Here is a 19,822-nt window from a genome sequence, read left to right as displayed (position 1 = left end):
CACTTCTGGGACTATAGCACTGGTTCCATTGTACATTGCAATCTAAATTGAGAGTAGTTCAAGTATTTGAAGGGAATCAACAACAAAAAAATATTCTACTTCATATTCACAATCTACACAGCACCACCCCAACATCAAAATGTGTAAATGGTGTGTTTCTATTTTCTGTAGTAAAAAAAGAGAGGAAGGTAAGTGTTTTTAATGAAACACCTCTTCATAATTGGTTAAAAATCACACAATGCACACCGATGTCATTCAATTATTATTTTTTTTACATTAACCCATCAACCACCCCCTCTTTGGAGGACACATAGTTTGACAACTTTTTTGCTACATATACATAAATTCTACATACAGTATCACAATTTACATATATATTTTACATACATTGTACTTTTATATACAGCAATCACATAACAATAACACATGACTGAACATGAGCTCTTCAATCCCACCCCTCAGCCCATCCCAAATATCACCGTAGACCACACCCATTTGGTTTCCATGTGTTATATATTTTTCAATTGTGTTGTGATATTTTACATAAATGTTTAACCTTTCTAATGGTATACCACAGATTTTGAGCTAAAGATGAAAACCTTTCCTACAAGTATTATATTATTGACTGACTATAGCTTTCCAAATCGCCCAACTCTGCTATTTTTAAAGGTACATTTTAAGTGAATTTTGTGATTTTTTTTGAACCATTCCTGAAACTGTGAACAAACTACATAGGGGCCATACCAGAACAAATGATCTCGTGATTCTCTCTTCGCAGCAAAATCGACAGAGCTTAGATTGCTGTACGCCCCACACAGTGCATTCGGAAAGTCATCAGAGCCCTTGACTTTTTCCACATTTTGTTAGGTACAGCCTTACTTAAAATTGACTAAATTAAGTGTTTCCTCACCAATCTACACACAATACCCCATAATGGCAAAGCAAAAACAGGCTTTTAGACATTATTGCTCATTTTTTTGAAACAAAAACAGAAGTATTCAGACCCTTTGCTGTGAGACTCAAAATTGAGCTCAGCTGCATCCTGTTTCCACTGATCATCCTTGAAATGTTTCTACAACTTGAATGGCGTTCAACCTGTGGTAAATTCAATTGATCGAACATGATTTGGAAAGGCACACACCTATCTATATAAGGTCCCACCGTTGACAGTACATGTCAGAGCAAAAACCAAGTCATGAGGTCGAAGGAATTGTCCGTAAAGTTCTAGAGTTCCGAGACTGGATCTTGTCGAGGCACAGATCTGGGGAAGGGTACCAAAACATTTCTGCAGCATTGAAGGTCCCCATGAACACAGTGGCCTCCATCATTCTTAAATGGAAGAAGTTTGGAACCACCAAGACTCTTCCTAGAGCTGGCCGCCAGACCAAACTGAGCAATCGAGGGAGAAGGGCCTTGGTCACAAAGGTGACCAAGATCCCGATGGTCACTCTGACAAAGCTCCAGAGTTCCTCTGTGGTGATGGGAGAACCTTCCAGAAGGACAACCATCTCTGCAGCACTCCACCAATCAGGCCTTTATGGTAGAGTGGCCTGACGGAAGCCAATCCTCAGTAAAAGGCACGACAGCCTGCTTGGAGTTCGCCAAAAGGCAAAACAAGATTGTCTGGTCTGATGAAACCAAAATTGATCTCTTTGGCCTGAATGCCAAGTGTAACGTCTGGACGAAACCTGGCACCATCCCTACGGTGAAGCATGGTGGTGGCAGCATCATGCTGTGGGGATGTTTTTCAGTGGCAGGGACTGGGAGACTAGTCAGGATCGAGGGAAAGACAAACGGAACAAAGTACAGAGAGATCCTTGATGAAAACCTGCTCCAGAGCACTCAGGACCTCAGTCTGGGGCGACGGTTCACCTTCCAACAGGACAGTAACCCTAAACACACAGCAAAGACAACGCAGGAGTGGCTTTGAGACAAGTCTCCGAATGTCCTTGAGCGGCCTAGCCAGAGCCCGGACTTGAACCCGATCTAACATCTCTGGAGACCTAAAAATAGCTGTGTAGCGACGCTCCCCATCCAACCTAACAGAGCTTGAGAGGATCTGCAGAGAATGGGAGAAACTCCCCAAATACAGGTGTGCCAAGCTACAGTAAAGGATCTGAAAACTTATGTAAAAGTGAAAATCCTAAAAACCTGTTTTGCTTAATCATTATGGGGTATTGTGTGTAGATTGATGAGGGAAAAAACGACTTAATCCATTTTAGAATAAGGCTGTAACGTAACAAAATGCGGAAAAAGTTAAGGGGTCTGAATAATTTCCGAATGCACTGTATAGTGTACGTTTGTTTATTTTTGACCATTTTGATTGAAAAAAAAATCTCAGTAAGGCACTTAATTGTTACCCAGAATTATTTGATATTGAAATAAACACAGCTGCATTGGGCCTTTAAAATACTGGTATGTTTGACCCATCTGGTTTTTCCAGGTAATCATTCTCTTCCCTCCACTGACCTGAACTGTTTCCAGAAGCCTCTCGGTATGTAGTACTGCAGTCTGGAGGAGGCCAGGTGGCCAAAGATGACCTGCAGGTGGCGCAGCACCCCGATGTTGTACTCCTTCCTGTCCTCTGACTTACTGAGCGATGGCTTGTCATCAAACTGGTGGTGGTAGTTGAACACCTCATCTCGCGGGTCCACATTACTCTGTAGGGGCAGATGGATACACAGGGTTAAACTGGGTCCTGGACATTAGGACACACAACACGTTTTAAACCACACACTCTGTTACCCCAACACCCCACATCTTCAGTGCCATAAAAGTGTCTCAGCTAAGGAGCTAATATCAACTGCAGCTATCAATGGAACTACAGCTCAGCCTTCAACACCATAATACCCTCCAAGCTCATCATTAAGCTCTGGGCCTGAACCCCGCCCTGTGCAACTGGGTCCTGGACTTCCTGATGGGCCGTCCCCAGGTGGTGAAGTTAGGAAACAACACCTCCACTTCGTTGATCCTCAACACTGGGGCCCCACAAGGGTGCGTGCTTAGCCCCCTCCTCTACTCCCTGTTCACCCATGACTGCGTGGCCACGCACACCTCAAACTCAATCATCAAGTTTGCAGACAACACAACAGTAGTAGTGTTGAGGTGTCTGCAATGATTACAAACAACAATGAGTCAGCCTACAGGGAGGAGGTGAGGGCCCTGGCGGAGTGGTGCCTGGAAAATAATCTCTCCCTCAACGTCAACAAAAAGGAGCTGATCGTGGACTTCAGGAAACAGCAGAGGGAGCACCCCCCTATCCACATCGACGAGACAGCAGTGGAGAAGGTGGAAAGTTTTAAGTTCCTTGGCGTACACGTCACTGACAATCTGAAATGGTCCACCCACACTGACAGTGTGGTGAAGAAGGCGCGACAGCGCCTCTTCAACCTCAGGAGGCTGAAGAAATTTGTTTTGGCCGCTATGACCCTCACAAACTTTTACAGATGCATTATTGAGAGCATCCTGTCGGCCTGTATCACCTGTATCACAAAATATCAACCACCACCACCACGACCTGTTCACCCCACTATCATCCAGAAGGCGCAGTCAGTACAGGTGCATCAAAGCCGGGACAAAGAGACTGAAAAACAGCTTCTATCTCAAGGCCATCAGACTTAAATAGTTATCAATAGCCAGTCTCCACCCAGTACCCTGCTCTGAAGTCACTGTCACTAGCTGGCTACCACCCGGTTACTCAACCCTGCACCTTAGAGGCCGCTGCCCTATGTACATAGAATAACTGGTCACATTAATAATGTTTACATACTGTTTTACTCATTTCAAATGTATATACTGTATTCTAGTCTATGCCACTCCGACATTGCTTGTCCTAATATATATATATACATACATACACAGTTGAAGTCAAAAGTTTACATACACCTTAGCCAAATACATTTAAAGTCAGTTTTTTCACAATTCCTGACATTTAAATCTTAGTAAATGTCTTAGGTCATTTATGATCACCACTTTATTTTAAGAATGTGAAATGTCAGAATAATAGTAGAGAGAATGATTTATTTCAGCTTTTATTTCTTTCATCACATTCCCAGTGGGTCAGAAGTTTACATACACTCAATTAGTATTTGGTAGGATTGCCTGTAAATTGTTTAACTTGGGTAAAACGTTTTGGGTAGCCTTCCACAAGATTCCCACAATAAGTTGGGTGAATCTTGGCCCATTTCTCCTGACAGAGCTGGTGTAACTGAGTCAGGTTTGTAGGCCTCCTTGCTCGCACACGTTTTTTCAGTTCTGCCCACAAATGTTCTATAGGATTGAGGTCAGGGCTTTGTGATGGCCACTCCAATACCTTGACTTTGTTGTCCTTAAGCCATTTTGGCACAACTTTGGAAGTATGCTTGGGGTCATTGTCCATTTGGAAGACCCATTTGCGACCAAGTTTTGACTTCCTGACTGATGTCTTGAGATTGTTGCTTCAATATATCCACATAATTTTCTATCCTCATGAAGCCATCTATTTTGTGAAGTGCACCAGTCCCTCCTGCAGCAAAGCACCCCCACAACATGCTGCTGCCACCCACGTGCTTCACGGTTGGGATGGTGTTCTTCGGCTTGCAAGCCTCCCCCTTTTTCCTCCAAACATAACGATGGTCATTATGGCCAAACAGTTCTATTTTTGTTTCATCAGACCAGAGGACATTTCTCCAAAAAGTAAGATCTTTGTCCCCATGTGCAGTTGCAAACCATATTCTGGCTTTGTTATGGCGGCTTTGGAGCAGTGGCTTCTTCCTTGCTGAGCGGCCTTTCAGGTTATGTCGATATAGGACTCGTTTTACTGTGGATATAGATACTTTTGAACCTGTTTCCTCAAGCATCTTCACAAGGTCCTTTGCTGTTGTTCTGGGCTTGATTTGCACTTTTCGCACCAAAGTACATTCACCTCTAGGAGACAGAACGCATCTCCTTCCTGAGCGGTATGATGGCTGCATGGTCCCATGGTGTTTATACTTGCGTACTATAGTTTGTATAGATGAACGTGGTCCCTTCAGGTGTTTGGAAATTGCTCCCAAGGATGAACCAGGCTTGTGGAGGTCTACCATTGTTTTTCTGAGGTCTTGGCTGATTTCTTTTGATTTTACCATGATGTCAAGCAAAGAAGCACTGAGTTTGAAGGTAGGCCTTGAAATACATCAAATTATGTCAATTAGCCTATCAGAAGCTTCTAAAGCCATGACATCATTTTCTGGAATTTTCCAAGCTGTTTAAAGGCACAGTCAACTCAGTGTACGTAAACTTCTGACCCACTGGAATTGTGATACAGTGAATTATAAGTGAAATAATCTGTCTCTAAACAATTGTTGGAAACATTACTTGTGTCATGCACAAAGTAGATGTCCTAACCGACTTGCCAAAACTATAGTTTGTTAACAAGAAATTTGTGGAGTGGTTAAAAAATTAGTTTTAATGACTCCAACCTAAGTGTATGCAAACTTCCGACTTCAACTGTGTGCGTGTGTGTGTGTGTGTGTGTGTGTGGACCACCAGAGGGCAGGCTGCTCATACGGACAGTAGCCCAGTCCGGCATGTGAGTCAAGGTGATCAGAGGTAATTAAGCACAGCTGACGGTACTAATGAGATATTATCTTTCCCCTACAAGAGAAGAGGGAACCGGCAGAGAGGGGAGAAAGAAAAGAGTGTTTGCTTCTACAGAGGAGAGGACGTACATTTTGGGAAAGGAGAAGGGGACACACCATCTCTTGGGAATGGTCACCACGGATCCGGACGACCACCCGAAGGGAGATCTCCAAGGAAGGATTGTGAAGGCGGTGACACACCCGTGATTCATGTTATAGTTTAAAGATACTCACCTTGTGTTCCTTGTTCCGGTGAAGGCGATGATTTATGTTTTCCTTGGGATACCATCCTTGATTGTGTTGGAGTGTTTTAGAAGGAAAAATTACCTGCTCCTGACTCGTTTATTCCACCTTTCCGCTTTAGAGCAAAGTAGCCGTGTCCTGTGTCCATGGAGACACCCACTATTACCCCACTGTGAGTCTGTCCATTATCACCCCGAAAGGAAGGTGTACAGTCAGGGTGGGGAAAGTACCCCAGCTGAAGGTGCCATTATTGATCGGGAGAGTCTGTCCCCTATATAAGAAGCTTCGGCAGATGACGTTACACATCGGACAAAGGGCATTAGGTCTCTCTATCACACGCCAAGAGCCGGGCCACCGGAGGGGGGCAGGAAAGCAGGGGAATAAAAAGACCAAGTCCAAGCCCGAGGTAGTAGCCCTACAAGGAAACATAGCCTCGGCCTCTGGTGCAGAGGAAGAAATACAGACCCAACACCTCAGACAGCTATTCTAGGAATTGGGTCGTGCAATGAAGGGGTGATAAACAGGAATTACTAATGCTGCCTAGACCATACAGGGATAGTGCCCTACAGCTAGCCCATTCCCACGTCCTAGAAGGACACCTGGCACGGGACAAAACAATCGACAGATGCAGAGGTTCTATTGGGCCCGTGTTACCCGAGATGTGGCCAGGTATTGTAAGACGTGTGATCAATGTCAGCATACGGCCACTACTGCGTAATCCTTTGATTCCTCTCCCCATTATAGAGACTCCCTTCGAATGCATAGCTATGGATCTCATGGGACCCCTCCTGAAATCCGCCAGAGGACACGAGTACATCCTGGTTGTCGTAGATTACGCTACCAAGTTCCCAGAAGCCATACCCCTTCGCAACATGTCATCAAAGGGAATCGCCAAGGAATTGTTCATGCTGTTCTCCAAGGTGGGCCTTCCCAAGATGATCCAAACCGACCAGGGGACCCGTTTATGTCCCGGTCGATGAAGGACTTGTTGGTTATACCAAGTTCAACAGATACGCACCAGCATATTCCACCCGCAGACAGACGGTTTGTACGAATGCCTGAACAAAATGATTAACAGCATGTTGAGAAGAGTGGTGTCCAGAGACAGGAAAAACTGGGACATGCTTCTGCCCAACTTAATGTTTGCCCTGCGAGAAGTACCCCAGGCGTCCACTAGGTTCTCCCCCTTCGAATTGCTCTATGGCAGGCCATGTCGAGGGATCCTCGACTTAGCCAAGGAGACCTGAGAGGCCCAACCATGCCCGTTCCGGTCGACGATAGAACATGTTACCCTGATGAGGGACTGCCTATCGGCAGTCTGACCCATAATAAAGTAGCATTTGAAGAAGGTGCAACAGACTCAAATCGTAGGCCGGGCCTACGATAAGTCAGCGACACCCAGGGAGTTCACCATGGGAGAGAAAGTGATGGTACTGGTGCCCACGGCCAAACACAGCTTGCTGGCGCAGTGGAGTGGCCCTACGAGGTAATGGAAAGGGTATCACCGGTCAATTACCTCATCAAGCAACCGGACAGGAGGAAGAAGGTCCAACTCTATCATATCAACCTGCTTAAGAAGTACCATGGGAGAGAGGAGGGTGTGGCTTTGATGGCCGTGGAGGACAAGGAAAAAAGAGGAGGCCCTGCTACAGGTGCGCCGTGGCCGAACTCTACTGCCAGAGCAGTCGAGACAGCTAGCCATGCTGATTATGCAATTCGGCAGGGTATTCTCGCCCTTAACAGGACAAACAGATGTTCTGTGTCATCATATCCACACTGAACCCGGCAAGAAGGTGCATATCTGGCCTTACGGGATTCCTGAGGCCCGCAGAGTCATAGCAAAGAACGAGGTAAGGGAGATGCTAAGGATTACATTTACATTTACGTCATTTAGCAGACGCTCTTATCCAGAGCGACTTACAGTAGTGAATGCATACATTTCATACATTATTATTTTTTTTCTCTGTACTGGCCCCCCATGGGAAGGATGAGGGTGATCGAGCCATCTACGTGTGAGTGGTCCAGTCCCATAGTCATGGTCCCCAAACCGGACGGCAGTATGAGGCTCTGCAACAACTTTAGGGGTGTAAACGCCATCTCCACATTCGACGCGTATCCCATGCCCCGCGTGGATGAACTCTTGGAGCGTTTAGGAAAGGCCAAGTTCATCACCACCCTGGATTTGACAAAGGGATATTGGCAAGTGCCAGTGGCTCAGGAGGACCGCCCAAAGACTGCCTTCGCCACACCGGAGGGGCTTTTTCATTATGTGAGGACGCCCTTCTTAAGGAATGGGGCTGCGGCAACTTTTCAACTCCTCATGGATGCCATTCTACGGCCACATCAAGAGTACACGGCGGCGTACAGAGACGATGTGGTCATCCACAGCGAGGACTGGGATAGCCACCTCCTGCGACTACGGTCAATGCTCGTGAGTCTGGAGGCTACAGGGCTGACGGCCAATTCAAAAAAATGCTGCCTGGGTCTGTCCGTGGCGGAATACACCGTGGGGAACGGAAAAATACGTCCACAGGCACATAAGACCAGGGACAATCGGGACTGGCTGCGGCCCCAGACGAAGCGGGACGTTCGAGCCTTCTTGGGGATAACGGGATATTATCGCCGTTTCATCCCTGGGTATTGCCAACCTCATCAAGAAAAACCTGGAAAACCGTGTAGCGTGGAAGTACGAGACGGAAGACACCTTCCAGTTGCTAAAAGAGAGCCTGTCCTCTGATCCCGTCCTGCTTGCTCCTGACTTCTCCCAAGAGTTAATTGCGCAGGTAGAAGCCTCAGATAAGGGGCTCGGAGCTGTCCTAGCTCAGGGTGAAGGCAAAGCAGAGAGGCCTATTCTCTTTATAAGTAGGAAGCTCAGTGATCGGGAACAGAGATATGGCTAGGGCCTCTTTCTCTATGGTAGCATTAAGTGGGCCCTCGATTATCTCCGGTACTAACTACTCGGGCGTAGATTTGCCCTCGTTACTGACCATGCTCCCCTCACGTTGATGGCCGGTAAGAGAAACAATAACAGAATAGCCAGATGGTTTCTTGCTTTACAACGGTTCCCTTTCCATGTCATCCACAGAGTGGATCGAGGAACGGGAATGCAGATGTGCTGTCCCGACGCGCTCAGTCCGGTGCTGAGGGGGGAGGTATGTGGAAGGACCACCAGAGGGCAGGCTGCTCCCACAGACAGTAGCCCAGGGTGGCATGGCAGTCGAGGTGATCAGAGGCAATTAAGCACAGCTGAAGGTACTAATGAGATATTCTCTTTCCGCTACAAGAGAGAGGAGGGAACCGGCAGAGGGGAGAAAGAAAAGAGTGTTCGCTTCTACAGAGGAGAGGTCGTACCTTTCGGAAGGGAGAAGAAAGGGACACACCATCTCATGGGAATGGTCACCACGGATCCAGACGACCACCCGAAGGGAGCTCTCCAAGAAAGGATTGTGAAGGCGGTGACGCACCCGTGATTGTTATAGTTTAAAGATACTCACCTTGTGTTCCTTGTTCTTGTGAAGAAGAAGATTTATGTTTTCCTTGGGATATCATCCTTGATTGTGTTGGAGTGTTTGAGAAGGAAAAATGACCTCAATAGAGAACTTTGTTCAATTAAGAAAACCTGCTCCTGAATCGTTTATTCCACCTTTCCGCTTTAGAGCAACCTCCAAGTACTTGGTCCGCTCACATATATTTCTTAATTTCATTCTTTTACTTTGAGATGTGTATATTGTTGTGAATTGTTAGATACTCCTGCACTGTTGGCGCTAGGAACATATTTCACTACACCCACAATAACATCTGACAAATATGTGTGTGACCAATTAAATCTGATTTTTACGAAACATGGATTAACCAGCAAACGCAACATCACCATATGACTAAACCCTAGTATTTGCTTTCAGAAAATTCTAAATTCCAGGGCCTCCAGAGTGGTGCAGCAGTCTAAGGCACTGCATCGCAGTGCTAGAGGCATCACTAAAAACCCGGTTCGATCCCGGGCTGTGTCGCAGCCGGCCACGACCGAGACACCCATGAGGTGGTTCACAATTGCCCCAGCGCCGTTCGGGTTAGGGGAGGGTTTGGCCGGCTGGGATGTCCTTGTCCCATCGTGCTCTAGCGACTCCTTGTGGCGGGCCGGGCGCATGCACGCTGACTTCGGTCGCCAGCTGTACGGTGTTTCCTCCGACACATTGGTGCGGCTGGCTTCCAGGTTAAGCGAGCAGTGTGTCATAAAGCAGTGCAGCTTGTCGGGGTTGTTTCAGAGGACGCATGGCTCTCGACCTTCGCCTCTCCCGTGTCCGTAACGGGAGCTGCAGCAACGGGACAAGACTAACTACCAACTGGATATCATGAAATAATATCATTCTAAATTAGTTTCTCGATACTGCTCTCTACTTCATTACCTCGTTCTCCTGCTTCTCATCACCGGACATGTCATCGTCCACATCGGTGCCGGTGCCCTCGATGGCCAGAATGCCATTGCGTATGGGCGGGATCATGTACAGCTGCTGGATGACTGAGTTCATGTAGCAGGTGGCCCCGGCGTTCTTCAGTCCCACAAAGCCTTTAGTGGGCCTCGGTCCCACCGGGGGGAGATACTCCCACTCTGTCAGAGCCTCACAACCTGGGATATGGGGGGGATATCAATTGGCCATACACAATAACACAGGTGCGTAGGTTCTGTGCCTCAAAACCTAAAGGGAAGTAAACCAGGGAGTGAGTTCTTATCATTTTAGACTGTATCACTAAATGTAAGCATAGAGTTGAAGGGATGTGATTGCCCCAACATAAATTGAGAAGAAAGACTAATGTAATGATGAGATACAGATCAAGAGTAAGTAATAGTATTTCTGGCTTTCTGAGGTACAAACATTGATCAGTGAAAGTTAATGGAGAACACAAATAAATCTGTGTAGTTTTCCTCTTAGAGCTCCTACCTAGGTAGTACATGTCAGTGAGCGTGTCGACCATCTGCTTTAGATTCCGGACACAGCCCACCGCCAGCGCCACCAGCAGCTCGAAGCCTGCGTTGATAGAGGCGGGGCTGCTACAGACAGGGATGGCTTGCTCCGTGGGGAACTCCCCACTCTTCATGTACTGCAGGTACACGTTCGATGCCGGGAAAATGAAGTCATCTATCAACTCCTGAACAGAGGGGGAGGGAGAGCGAGAGTTAATACAGGGCAAGAAAGCAACATTTACTGCTTGCGGCTCATTTATTACAGCCACATACAGATATGAAGGTCACTGCTAAAGTGTAAAATATTTATTACCACATAAGATCATTCTAGAAGCTTCTGGTGGGCCAAATCAAATGTTGTCGAGGGCCAAGTTTGGCCTGCGGGCCCCACTAAGGTCGGTAAGTAAAAATATTAAATTCAATACAAAATGGACGCCATCCTACCTTGATGAGGTTGGCCCCTCCCTTCTCACAGCCGATGTAGTACTTCTTCTCTGATGTCTGGAAGGCCAGCAGCTCCTTGGTGATCCCGATGTGACCCTCCAGGATGGTTTCCTCTACGCCCGTCTCCCCTGTCCTCTTTACCTCATCCTGGGACACACACACACACACACACAGTAGTAAAAACCAGGGCCCTATTCATTAAGCACCGAACAGTACACAACAGAAAAGGACTACATGGACTTGTCCAATAACAAGTGCTTGCTTGATTACACAGTGAGGCTGACGCAATAGATCAGAACGTTTAGCTTAAAATGTTGATAAACTATTAGGCAATTTTTCACATTATAAGCACTGCAACGCGCACACTGCAGTAGGCTATAAGTGTGAATGTTCCATTAGCGGGAAAACACCATTATCAAAAGTGACCACAAATGCAATTATCCCCAAACTTGAAACTCACACGCTGCTTATGTATGCCCCTTGTAAAGCAGATTAATGTGCTTAAATTTTAAGAAGTTATTTGGCCACTTAAAACATATACATTTTAGGGTGGCAGGTAGCCTAGTGGTGAGAGCGTTGGACTTGTAACCGAAAGGTTGCAAGATCGAATCCTTCGATCTGACAAGGTAAAAATCTGCCGTTCTGCCCCTGAACAAGGCAGTTAACCCACTGTTCCTAGGCCGTCATTGAAAATAAGAATTTTTTGAAAATAAGAAAAAAAAAAAAATCCTAAACTGACTTGCCTAGTTAAATAAAAGGTAAAATTCAAAATTAAAATATAGGCCAATGGGCTAGGCCACAGAAGTTGACTATTATTCCAAGATGTGCAAAGCTATCATCAAGGCAAAGGGTGGCTTCTTTGAAGAATCTCAAATCTATTTTGATTACTGCATGATTCCATGTGTTATTTCATAGTTTTGATGTTTTCACTATTATTCTACAATGTAGAAAATAGTAAAAAAGGTGTGTACAGACTTGACCTGTATGTGTGAAATTTGTTTTGATTTAGAATGGACCATTATCATGCAAACACGTCATCTATGCATTTAAATAGCGAATGGAGGATGCTTTACCCGTGATTCATTTTCATGCCAGCCATGTAGGCTATACTCCTGTTGTAAAGAGAAGCAATGTGCTTAATATTAGGAAAGTTTAGAAATAAATATAGTAGGCCTAGCCTATAGAAATGTTGCGCAACATGAGCTCATGTGCTCTCATGAAGAGTTTGATTTGATTTTCAATGACATTTGCATTGATGTCAGTGATTAGAGGGACAATAGAGTGCTGAGTACCAGGCAGTCAGCAAGTTTGGTAGGCTACTAATGACCATCAGCAGCATCAGATCTTGGAGAAGCCCAGTTACCTTGACTAAATGGTCACCTGGAATTTGACTGCCTTCATGACTCATGACTGCCGGTGTGGAGGTAATACGGTCACCGCAACAGCCCTAGCTCTGACCAAGGACTAGAACCTCAGCCATGAGCTGCAATTAACTCAACACAAAGCTCAGGGGCATTATTCATGACACAATATCTGGATGAAACATGGTCATACCCTAATCCTCTTGAGCCAGTCGATTTCATTGTTGAGCAGCACCTCTGCGTTGGGCAGGTTGATGTTGCTGTTGTAGGCGTAGTTCAGGAGGTGCCTGAGCAGGGTGAAGTAGTCCCCAGCATGCTTGGCCCGCTCCTTAGCGGTGCTCTGGAACACACACAGAGAGTATGTACATTCACATTAGTACTATATTACCTGGAGCAGCAAGAGATCAATGTTGGAATACTTTATAGGGAATGTTTAAAAAAAGCTGTTGAAAAGCCATGAAAACCAGTTGACAGCTTACTTAACACTGCCTACTTTATACAGTATATGCGTACCATCTCCTTCCTTGAAGTGATCACTGCTCTCTCCTGGCTGGATAGCTGAAAGCTATGATATAATACAACCGTAGCTTATTCTGATTTGGGAGATCAGTGAGAACTTAAACGAAGGCAGGCAGTAAGAGTGCAAGTTCAATGTATTTGAATAGGGCTATGATTGCAGTGAATGTAATGTAAAATCCCAAAGCACTCATGGATGAGAGAGGTCCTGATACGTACCTCCAGCACAGTGAAGAGAGAGGTGCTGATACGTACCTCCAGCACAGTGAAGAGAGAGGTGCTGATACGTACCCCCAGCACAGTGAAGAGGAGGTGCTGATACTTACCTCCAGCACAGTGAAGAGAGAGGTGCTGATACTTACCTCCAGCAGAGCGAAGAGGAGGTGCTGATACGTACCTCCAGCACAGTGAAGAGAGAGGTGCTGATACTTACCTCCAGCACAGTGAAGAGGAGGTGCTGATACGTACCTCCAGCACAGTGAAGAGAGAGGTGCTGATACTTACCTCCAGCACAGTGAAGAGGAGGTGCTGATACTTACCTCCAGCACAGTGAAGAGAGAGGTGCTGATACTTACCTCCAGCACAGTGAAGAGGAGGTGCTGATACGTACCTCCAGCACAGTGAAGAGGAGGTGCTGAAACGTACCCCCAGCACAGCGAAGAGGAGGTGCTGATACGTACCTCCAGCACAGTGAAGAGGAGGTGCTGATACGTACCCCCAGCACAGTGAAGAGAGAGGTGCTGAAACGTACCCCCAGCACAGCGAAGAGGAGGTGCTGATATGTACCCCCAGCACAGCAAAGAGGAGGTGCTGATACGTACCCCCAGCACAGTGAAGAGGAGGTGCTGAAACGTACCTCCAGCACAGCGAAGAGGTGCTGATACGTACCCCCAGCACAGCAAAGAGGAGGTGCTGATACGTACCCCCAGCACAGCAAAGAGGAGGTGCTGATACGTACCCCCAGCACAGTGAAGGGGAGGTGCTGATACGTACCTCCAGCACAGTGAAGAGGAGGTGCTGATACGTACCTCCAGCACAGTGAAGAGAGAGGTGCTGATACGTACCCCCAGCACAGTGTAGAGAGAGGTGCTGATACGTACCCCCAGCACAGTGTAGAGGAGGTGCTGATACGTACCCCCAGCACAGTGAAGAGGAGGTGCTGATATGTACCCCCAGCACAGCAAAGAGGTGCTGATACGTACCCCCAGCACAGTGAAGAGGAGGTGCTGAAACGTACCTCCAGCACAGCGAAGAGGTGCTGATACGTACCCCCAGCACAGCAAAGAGGAGGTGCTGATACGTACCCCCAGCACAGTGAAGAGGTGCTGATACGTACCCCCAGCACAGTGAAGAGGAGGTGCTGATACGTACCTCCAGCACAGTGAAGAGGAGGTGCTGATACGTACCTCCAGCACAGTGAAGAGAGAGGTGCTGATACTTACCTCCAGCACAGCGAAGAGGAGGTGCTGATACGTACCCCCAGCACAGTGTAGAGAGAGGTGCTGATACGTACCCCCAGCACAGTGTAGAGAGAGGTGCTGATACTTACCTCCAGCACAGCGAAGAGGAGGTGCTGATACGTACCCCCAGCACAGCGAAGAGGAGGTGCTGATACGTACCCCCAGCACAGTGAAGAGGAGGTGCTGATACGTACCTCCAGCACAGTGAAGAGGAGGTGCTGATACGTACCTCCAGCACAGCGAAGAGGTGCTGATACGTACCCCCAGCACAGTGAAGAGGAGGTGCTGATACGTACCTCCAGCACAGCGAAGAGGTGCTGATACGTACCCCCAGCACAGTGAAGAGGAGGTGCTGATACGTACCTCCAGCACAGCGAAGAGGTGCTGATACGTACCCCCAGCACAGTGAAGAGAGGTGCTGATACGTACCTCCAGCACAGTGAAGAGAGGTGCTGATACGTACCCCCAGCACAGTGTAGAGAGAGGTGCTGATACGTACCTCCAGCAGTGTAGAGAGGTGCTGATACGTACCCCCAGCACAGTGAAGAGAGGTGCTGATACGTACCCCCAGCACAGCGAAGAGAGAGGTGCTGATACGTACCCCCAGCACAGTGAAGAGGAGGTGCTGATACGTACCCCCAGCACAGTGAAGAGAGGTGCTGATACGTACCCCCAGCACAGTGAAGAGAGGTGCTGATACGTACCCCCAGCACAGTGAAGAGAGGTGCTGATACGTACCCCCAGCACAGTGTAGAGAGAGGTGCTGAAACGTACCCCCAGCACAGTGTAGAGAGAGGTGCTAATACGTACCCCCAGCACAGTGAAGAGGAGGGTGATGAAGAAGAGAAGGGGTCGATGGCCCATGCAACACCTGGTGGCCATGAGGAAGAACTGCTCCTGGGCCATCTGACGAACTGACCTGGAAACAGATCAGAAGACAATTATACTACAGACAAACTAATCCACCAATCTACCAACTGACCTGGGGACAGATATTACCATTACCATAGACACAGACCATCCCACATGCTCATCCACTACAAGAAGCAGTTACAACACAGAGACCACTGTGGTACACCATCAGCAACCAGCCTTGAGGTGTGGCAGGCTGCTCTTCCAGCCGAACACATCTACATTTTGGTTATTTAGCAGACGCCATTTAGAAGACTCTTCTCCAGAGCGACTTACAGTCAAGGGCACATCTGATGCTGATAGACAGGCAGACACACACACACACGGCGGGGTGTACATACTTGCTGTGGCAGTGCATTAGCAGGTCTATGATGAAGGTCTGCCAGGCCTTCTCCTTGCTGAGTGTGTCCAGAGCGGTGGGCAGCAGGGAGAAACACAGAGTCATGATCTCCAGGGCCTCACAACACACCTGCTCATCCTCCCCGTCCGGCTCCTTAGCCGCATTCGTCTGCAGCAGGGGAGAACACACACACACACCGCTGTGACTTTATAAACACACACTTCTCTGTATTTCAGGAAGCAGGTGCACGCAATTAACCAATAAGTCCCTTCGGCAAGCACCACAGAGAGACACAGAACGACAGACATTAAACAGACGCTCAACACACACAAAAACAGATCTGTGACTGTATAGGATAAACAATACTCACTAGCCTAATCAAGGTACAAAATATACTAACAACAAACAATTGTGAACTATTAATACAAGGAAAATCAATGAGTGCAGTGGCCTACACAACACCCCACTATAGAGCAACGGATCTGCACAGTCTCCTAAGACTGAGACCAAAATAAAGCAGATAATCAATCCCTGGACTGATCATCAAAGGATAAGCAGCCATGCGTACCTTCTCGTAGATCTTGCTGATCTCTTCGTTGGAGCTAAAGACTAGCTGTACGGTGCCACAGCCCGACGCCCACACTATCTTCTGCACCGCCCGGATCACACAGATGTCTGGGATGTATTTGGATGCCTGGAAGAAGTTCTGGAGGAGACGAGAGGGAAAAGGAGGGAGGGGGAGGGAACAGTTCAATTAAAGCAGATGATGTCACAGGCATCAACATAGTTGCATACGTACAGTCTGTCCTTCTACCCCATCTCTCCTCACTTCTTTAATTCCCAAGTTCTCTTTCCTCTCTCGCTAGCTCCCCCCTCCCCGTTTCTCTCCCTCCCTCTCACCTCGTCAGAGATCTGCTGAGCCAGGCGTATAGCTACGTTGCGGAGCATACACTCTGAGGCAGGGTTGGGGATGTTCTGCAGGGCACTCTGGAGGACCAGGGCTTGGTCATGAGTGGCCTGGTTGATCTGAAGAAAGGGAGAGAGGATGTTAGCATTAACATGGCCATCACAATCCTAGTTCGACTTCGCATACACGCGTTTCTGTGTGTGAGTGTGTGTGAGTGTGCATGTCTCAGTGTACACGCGCTTGTGTGCGTCTAACCAACTAACCGGTGAGACTGGTATGGTCCCCTCAGCATTGGGCTGGCATGCCTCGGCCACAGCTTTAACGTGTCCGAATCCCACGGCGGTGAGCAGAAGCTTGGCAATCTTCAGAGCGTTGAGGTATGCCCCTCGCCGTGTCTCCATGTCGGCCGAAGGCAGGAAGTTGTTCCGTGTGAGCATGCTCAGTACAAGAGGCAGCCCGCCACTCTTCAGGAAGTTGTACTGGAAGTCGCTGGCATCCTCCCCCAATGTGGCGCTGGCTGGCATGAGTAGGGCATACACCACCTGAGGAAGGGAGGGGGAAGAGAGGTATACGAACTCACAGAGTGGAAGTGGTCAACAGAGAGCAAAGCATACACCACCCAGTACGGTAATGATGACGCAGTCAGCAGTGATCACACACAAGATGAGACCCACCTCTATGAGGTAGAGGACTTGTGATGGCGAGGGGCCAAAGAAGCGCGAGTCCAGTGTGGGGCTGAGGCTGTTCTCTCCCAGCTTGGCATGGTCCAGACACACGGCACGCAGGATCTCCACGGTACTGTTATCTACACAAACCCAATCAACAGGCCATTAATACATCCCACATGTATGTTTCGATGCTATAAACCATTTTATTTTACTTTACAATTACAACCTTATATTTTGTGTTCTGAACTATACCCACGAGGCATTTATAGTTATATTCAAAAAATTGAATGGTATACCACTAATTTTAAAGTCTAAAAATGGATGTAGCAATTCCAGATTACCCCTATAAAGTGAGTGAGTGACAGAGAGAGTGAGTACCTGGAGGCATTAGCTTCATGAGTACCCTGGCTCCATCTCGTAACAGAGGCATGTTAATGCTACAGCCCAGGTCCGCTACCTGCCACAGGAAAGATATGTAGCGCAGGTGGAGAGACATGATCTGGAGACAGAGAGAGGAGCGAACAGACAAGGGGTTAACATTGTTCCATTTACTCATCTGCATTCATGCATGAGATAAGAGTTTTTCCTACTAGCTTGATGCTTTCCTAGGCAAAGGCAACATTTTGAATTATTTTCTATGCAAGGACCGAGAGAGCTAGGCACCCTTCCTGATGAGGTGAGAGGTGATGCGCCACTCCGGGGAAGTTTGTGTGTGTGTGTGTGTGTGTGTGTGTGTGTGTGTGTGTGTGTGTGTGTCGCTCACCACTCCAGGGAGACAGCTCTCCACCTCTGGGTTGGGCCCGTCGCTGAAGTGGTTGCCGTGGTTACCAGGTGAGCCGGTGGAAGAGTCCGAGGAGCTGTCTGGGCTGGACGGCATGTTGGCACTCACCTGGGTCAGCTTGGCTGTGATCAACTACAGACAACACAACGAGAGAATAGAAGACATCATACAAACCATTTCCTATAAATGACCTATACAAACAAGCTGTAAAGAACCCACCGGTGACATGAGGCTCGTCAAAACACGGCTCATCACGCTTACCGTTTTGTCTTTGAGGTTGAGCTGGCCAATCAGCTTTCTGTCATCGGCCGGGTCGACGACATCCCCGCCAATGAAGAGCTCTATCTTGGTGTGCGTGGCGTTGGCCTTGATGCGTGTGAGGATGCCGCGGCGCACCGAGCCGATGGTGTCGTTGGTGTGAGACCAGATGTCCAGGTCATCTACCTGACGGCCCTGGTTAGGGAAACGCACGGTCAACGTGATGTGCTTCCCCCGGAACGCCCTGAGAGGTAGAGAGAGGAGGGAGAGAAGAGAAAAGAGAAAAGGGGAGCGAGGGAGAGAGGACAGGTTAGGGTGAAGTGGTTTGGGGGAAGAAAAAGGTCAGGACAACAAGCTTAAGCTCAGTGCTTGTGGGCTCCCCTACCTGGACATGGGCAGTATGGTCCTCTCCTCGTGGTAGTCACTGTCACACTCGTTGATGTACTCCTTGAGCACAGTGAGCACACGGACCATGCGGATGGCTTCCTGCCGGGCCGAGTTGATGCTGTCCTTGTCCCCGTCCAGGACACGCAGCGTATCGTACGACGCCTTCAGACGGTCGAAACACGACTGGATGAAATCCTCGTGGATCTCTACCTGCATGGGGGACAGGAGGGAGAGTGAGTTCAGGAGAAGGGCATTCATGTCTACTGGTTGATATCCTTCTTGTCTGGAACTGCAGTGTTCCAATCCATCCCTCAGATAATAGAACCGACATGCACAACAGTGATCCCAGAGGAACGGATTGGAAAACATTGTTACCGTACCGAGATATCACATATATTTAGGTGGCCGTCTCAAAATGGCTAGATGATTTAGGTTGATCTAATAGCAGATTGAGCTGTTATTGTTACCGGGACAAAGGGCACCGATGGTTACCTGATTGACTTGTAGTTTTGGTCCGAGGTTGGTGTAGATCTCTTTCAGCAGGTCTATGGCTCGACTGGCGATGTCATCGCTCCCTTGAATTACGACCTGGCAGGAGGAAATAACAGACTGAGTCAATGGACGCCTACGGCCCTCTCCATCAAACAGCCCTGGAGACAACACTGAAGAGACTGAGTGGTATGACTCATCATCCAGACTAGAGGGTCATTAATAAGCACTCAGCAGCAGCACACAGAAACATCTCCAGTCACAACCACTGGCCCTGAGCTGCCCTCACACACTAACATCAGTACATTAACCCAGCCTCAAATACAGTCTGTGTGTGTGTGTGTGTGTGTGTGTGTGTGTGTATATACCACACAATGCTTACCAACCAAATCAATAACATCAGTGAATGAGCTTTACTTAGGAATCAATAAAATGCATTATTCACAACCAAACATTGCATACAAGGAAATCATATGACCACAAATGTAGCCTCGACCCC

General features: G+C 47.8%; 1 protein-coding gene across 8 annotated transcripts in view; it reads right to left on the bottom strand.

The window, feature by feature from the left end:
- Positions 1 to 19,822, bottom strand: part of LOC115155910 (probable ubiquitin carboxyl-terminal hydrolase FAF-X) — an 83,781-nt gene that overhangs the window by 19,866 nt on the left and 44,093 nt on the right. For all 8 annotated transcript variants that reach the window (XM_029702961.1, XM_029702962.1, XM_029702964.1 and 5 more), the window contains 16 exons: positions 19,327 to 19,422; positions 18,833 to 19,044; positions 18,451 to 18,691; positions 18,172 to 18,321; positions 17,787 to 17,907; positions 17,415 to 17,545; positions 17,004 to 17,282; positions 16,734 to 16,859; positions 16,402 to 16,539; positions 15,835 to 16,001; positions 15,392 to 15,500; positions 12,799 to 12,945; positions 11,245 to 11,391; positions 10,778 to 10,985; positions 10,244 to 10,464; positions 2,470 to 2,660 (listed from right to left, as the gene is read on the bottom strand). In XM_029702961.1, coding sequence (XP_029558821.1) covers positions 2,470 to 2,660; positions 10,244 to 10,464; positions 10,778 to 10,985; positions 11,245 to 11,391; positions 12,799 to 12,945; positions 15,392 to 15,500; positions 15,835 to 16,001; positions 16,402 to 16,539; positions 16,734 to 16,859; positions 17,004 to 17,282; positions 17,415 to 17,545; positions 17,787 to 17,907; positions 18,172 to 18,321; positions 18,451 to 18,691; positions 18,833 to 19,044; positions 19,327 to 19,422 — 2,684 coding nt within the window. The remainder of the gene's footprint in view (positions 1 to 2,469; positions 2,661 to 10,243; positions 10,465 to 10,777; positions 10,986 to 11,244; positions 11,392 to 12,798; positions 12,946 to 15,391; positions 15,501 to 15,834; positions 16,002 to 16,401; positions 16,540 to 16,733; positions 16,860 to 17,003; positions 17,283 to 17,414; positions 17,546 to 17,786; positions 17,908 to 18,171; positions 18,322 to 18,450; positions 18,692 to 18,832; positions 19,045 to 19,326; positions 19,423 to 19,822) is intronic.

The sequence above is a fragment of the Salmo trutta genome, chromosome 20 (genome assembly GCF_901001165.1).
Source record: "Salmo trutta chromosome 20, fSalTru1.1, whole genome shotgun sequence".
Lineage (NCBI taxonomy): Eukaryota > Metazoa > Chordata > Actinopteri > Salmoniformes > Salmonidae > Salmo > Salmo trutta.
Note: the sequence above shows the minus strand (reverse complement) of the source record. Positions and strands in the feature narration are given on the sequence as shown.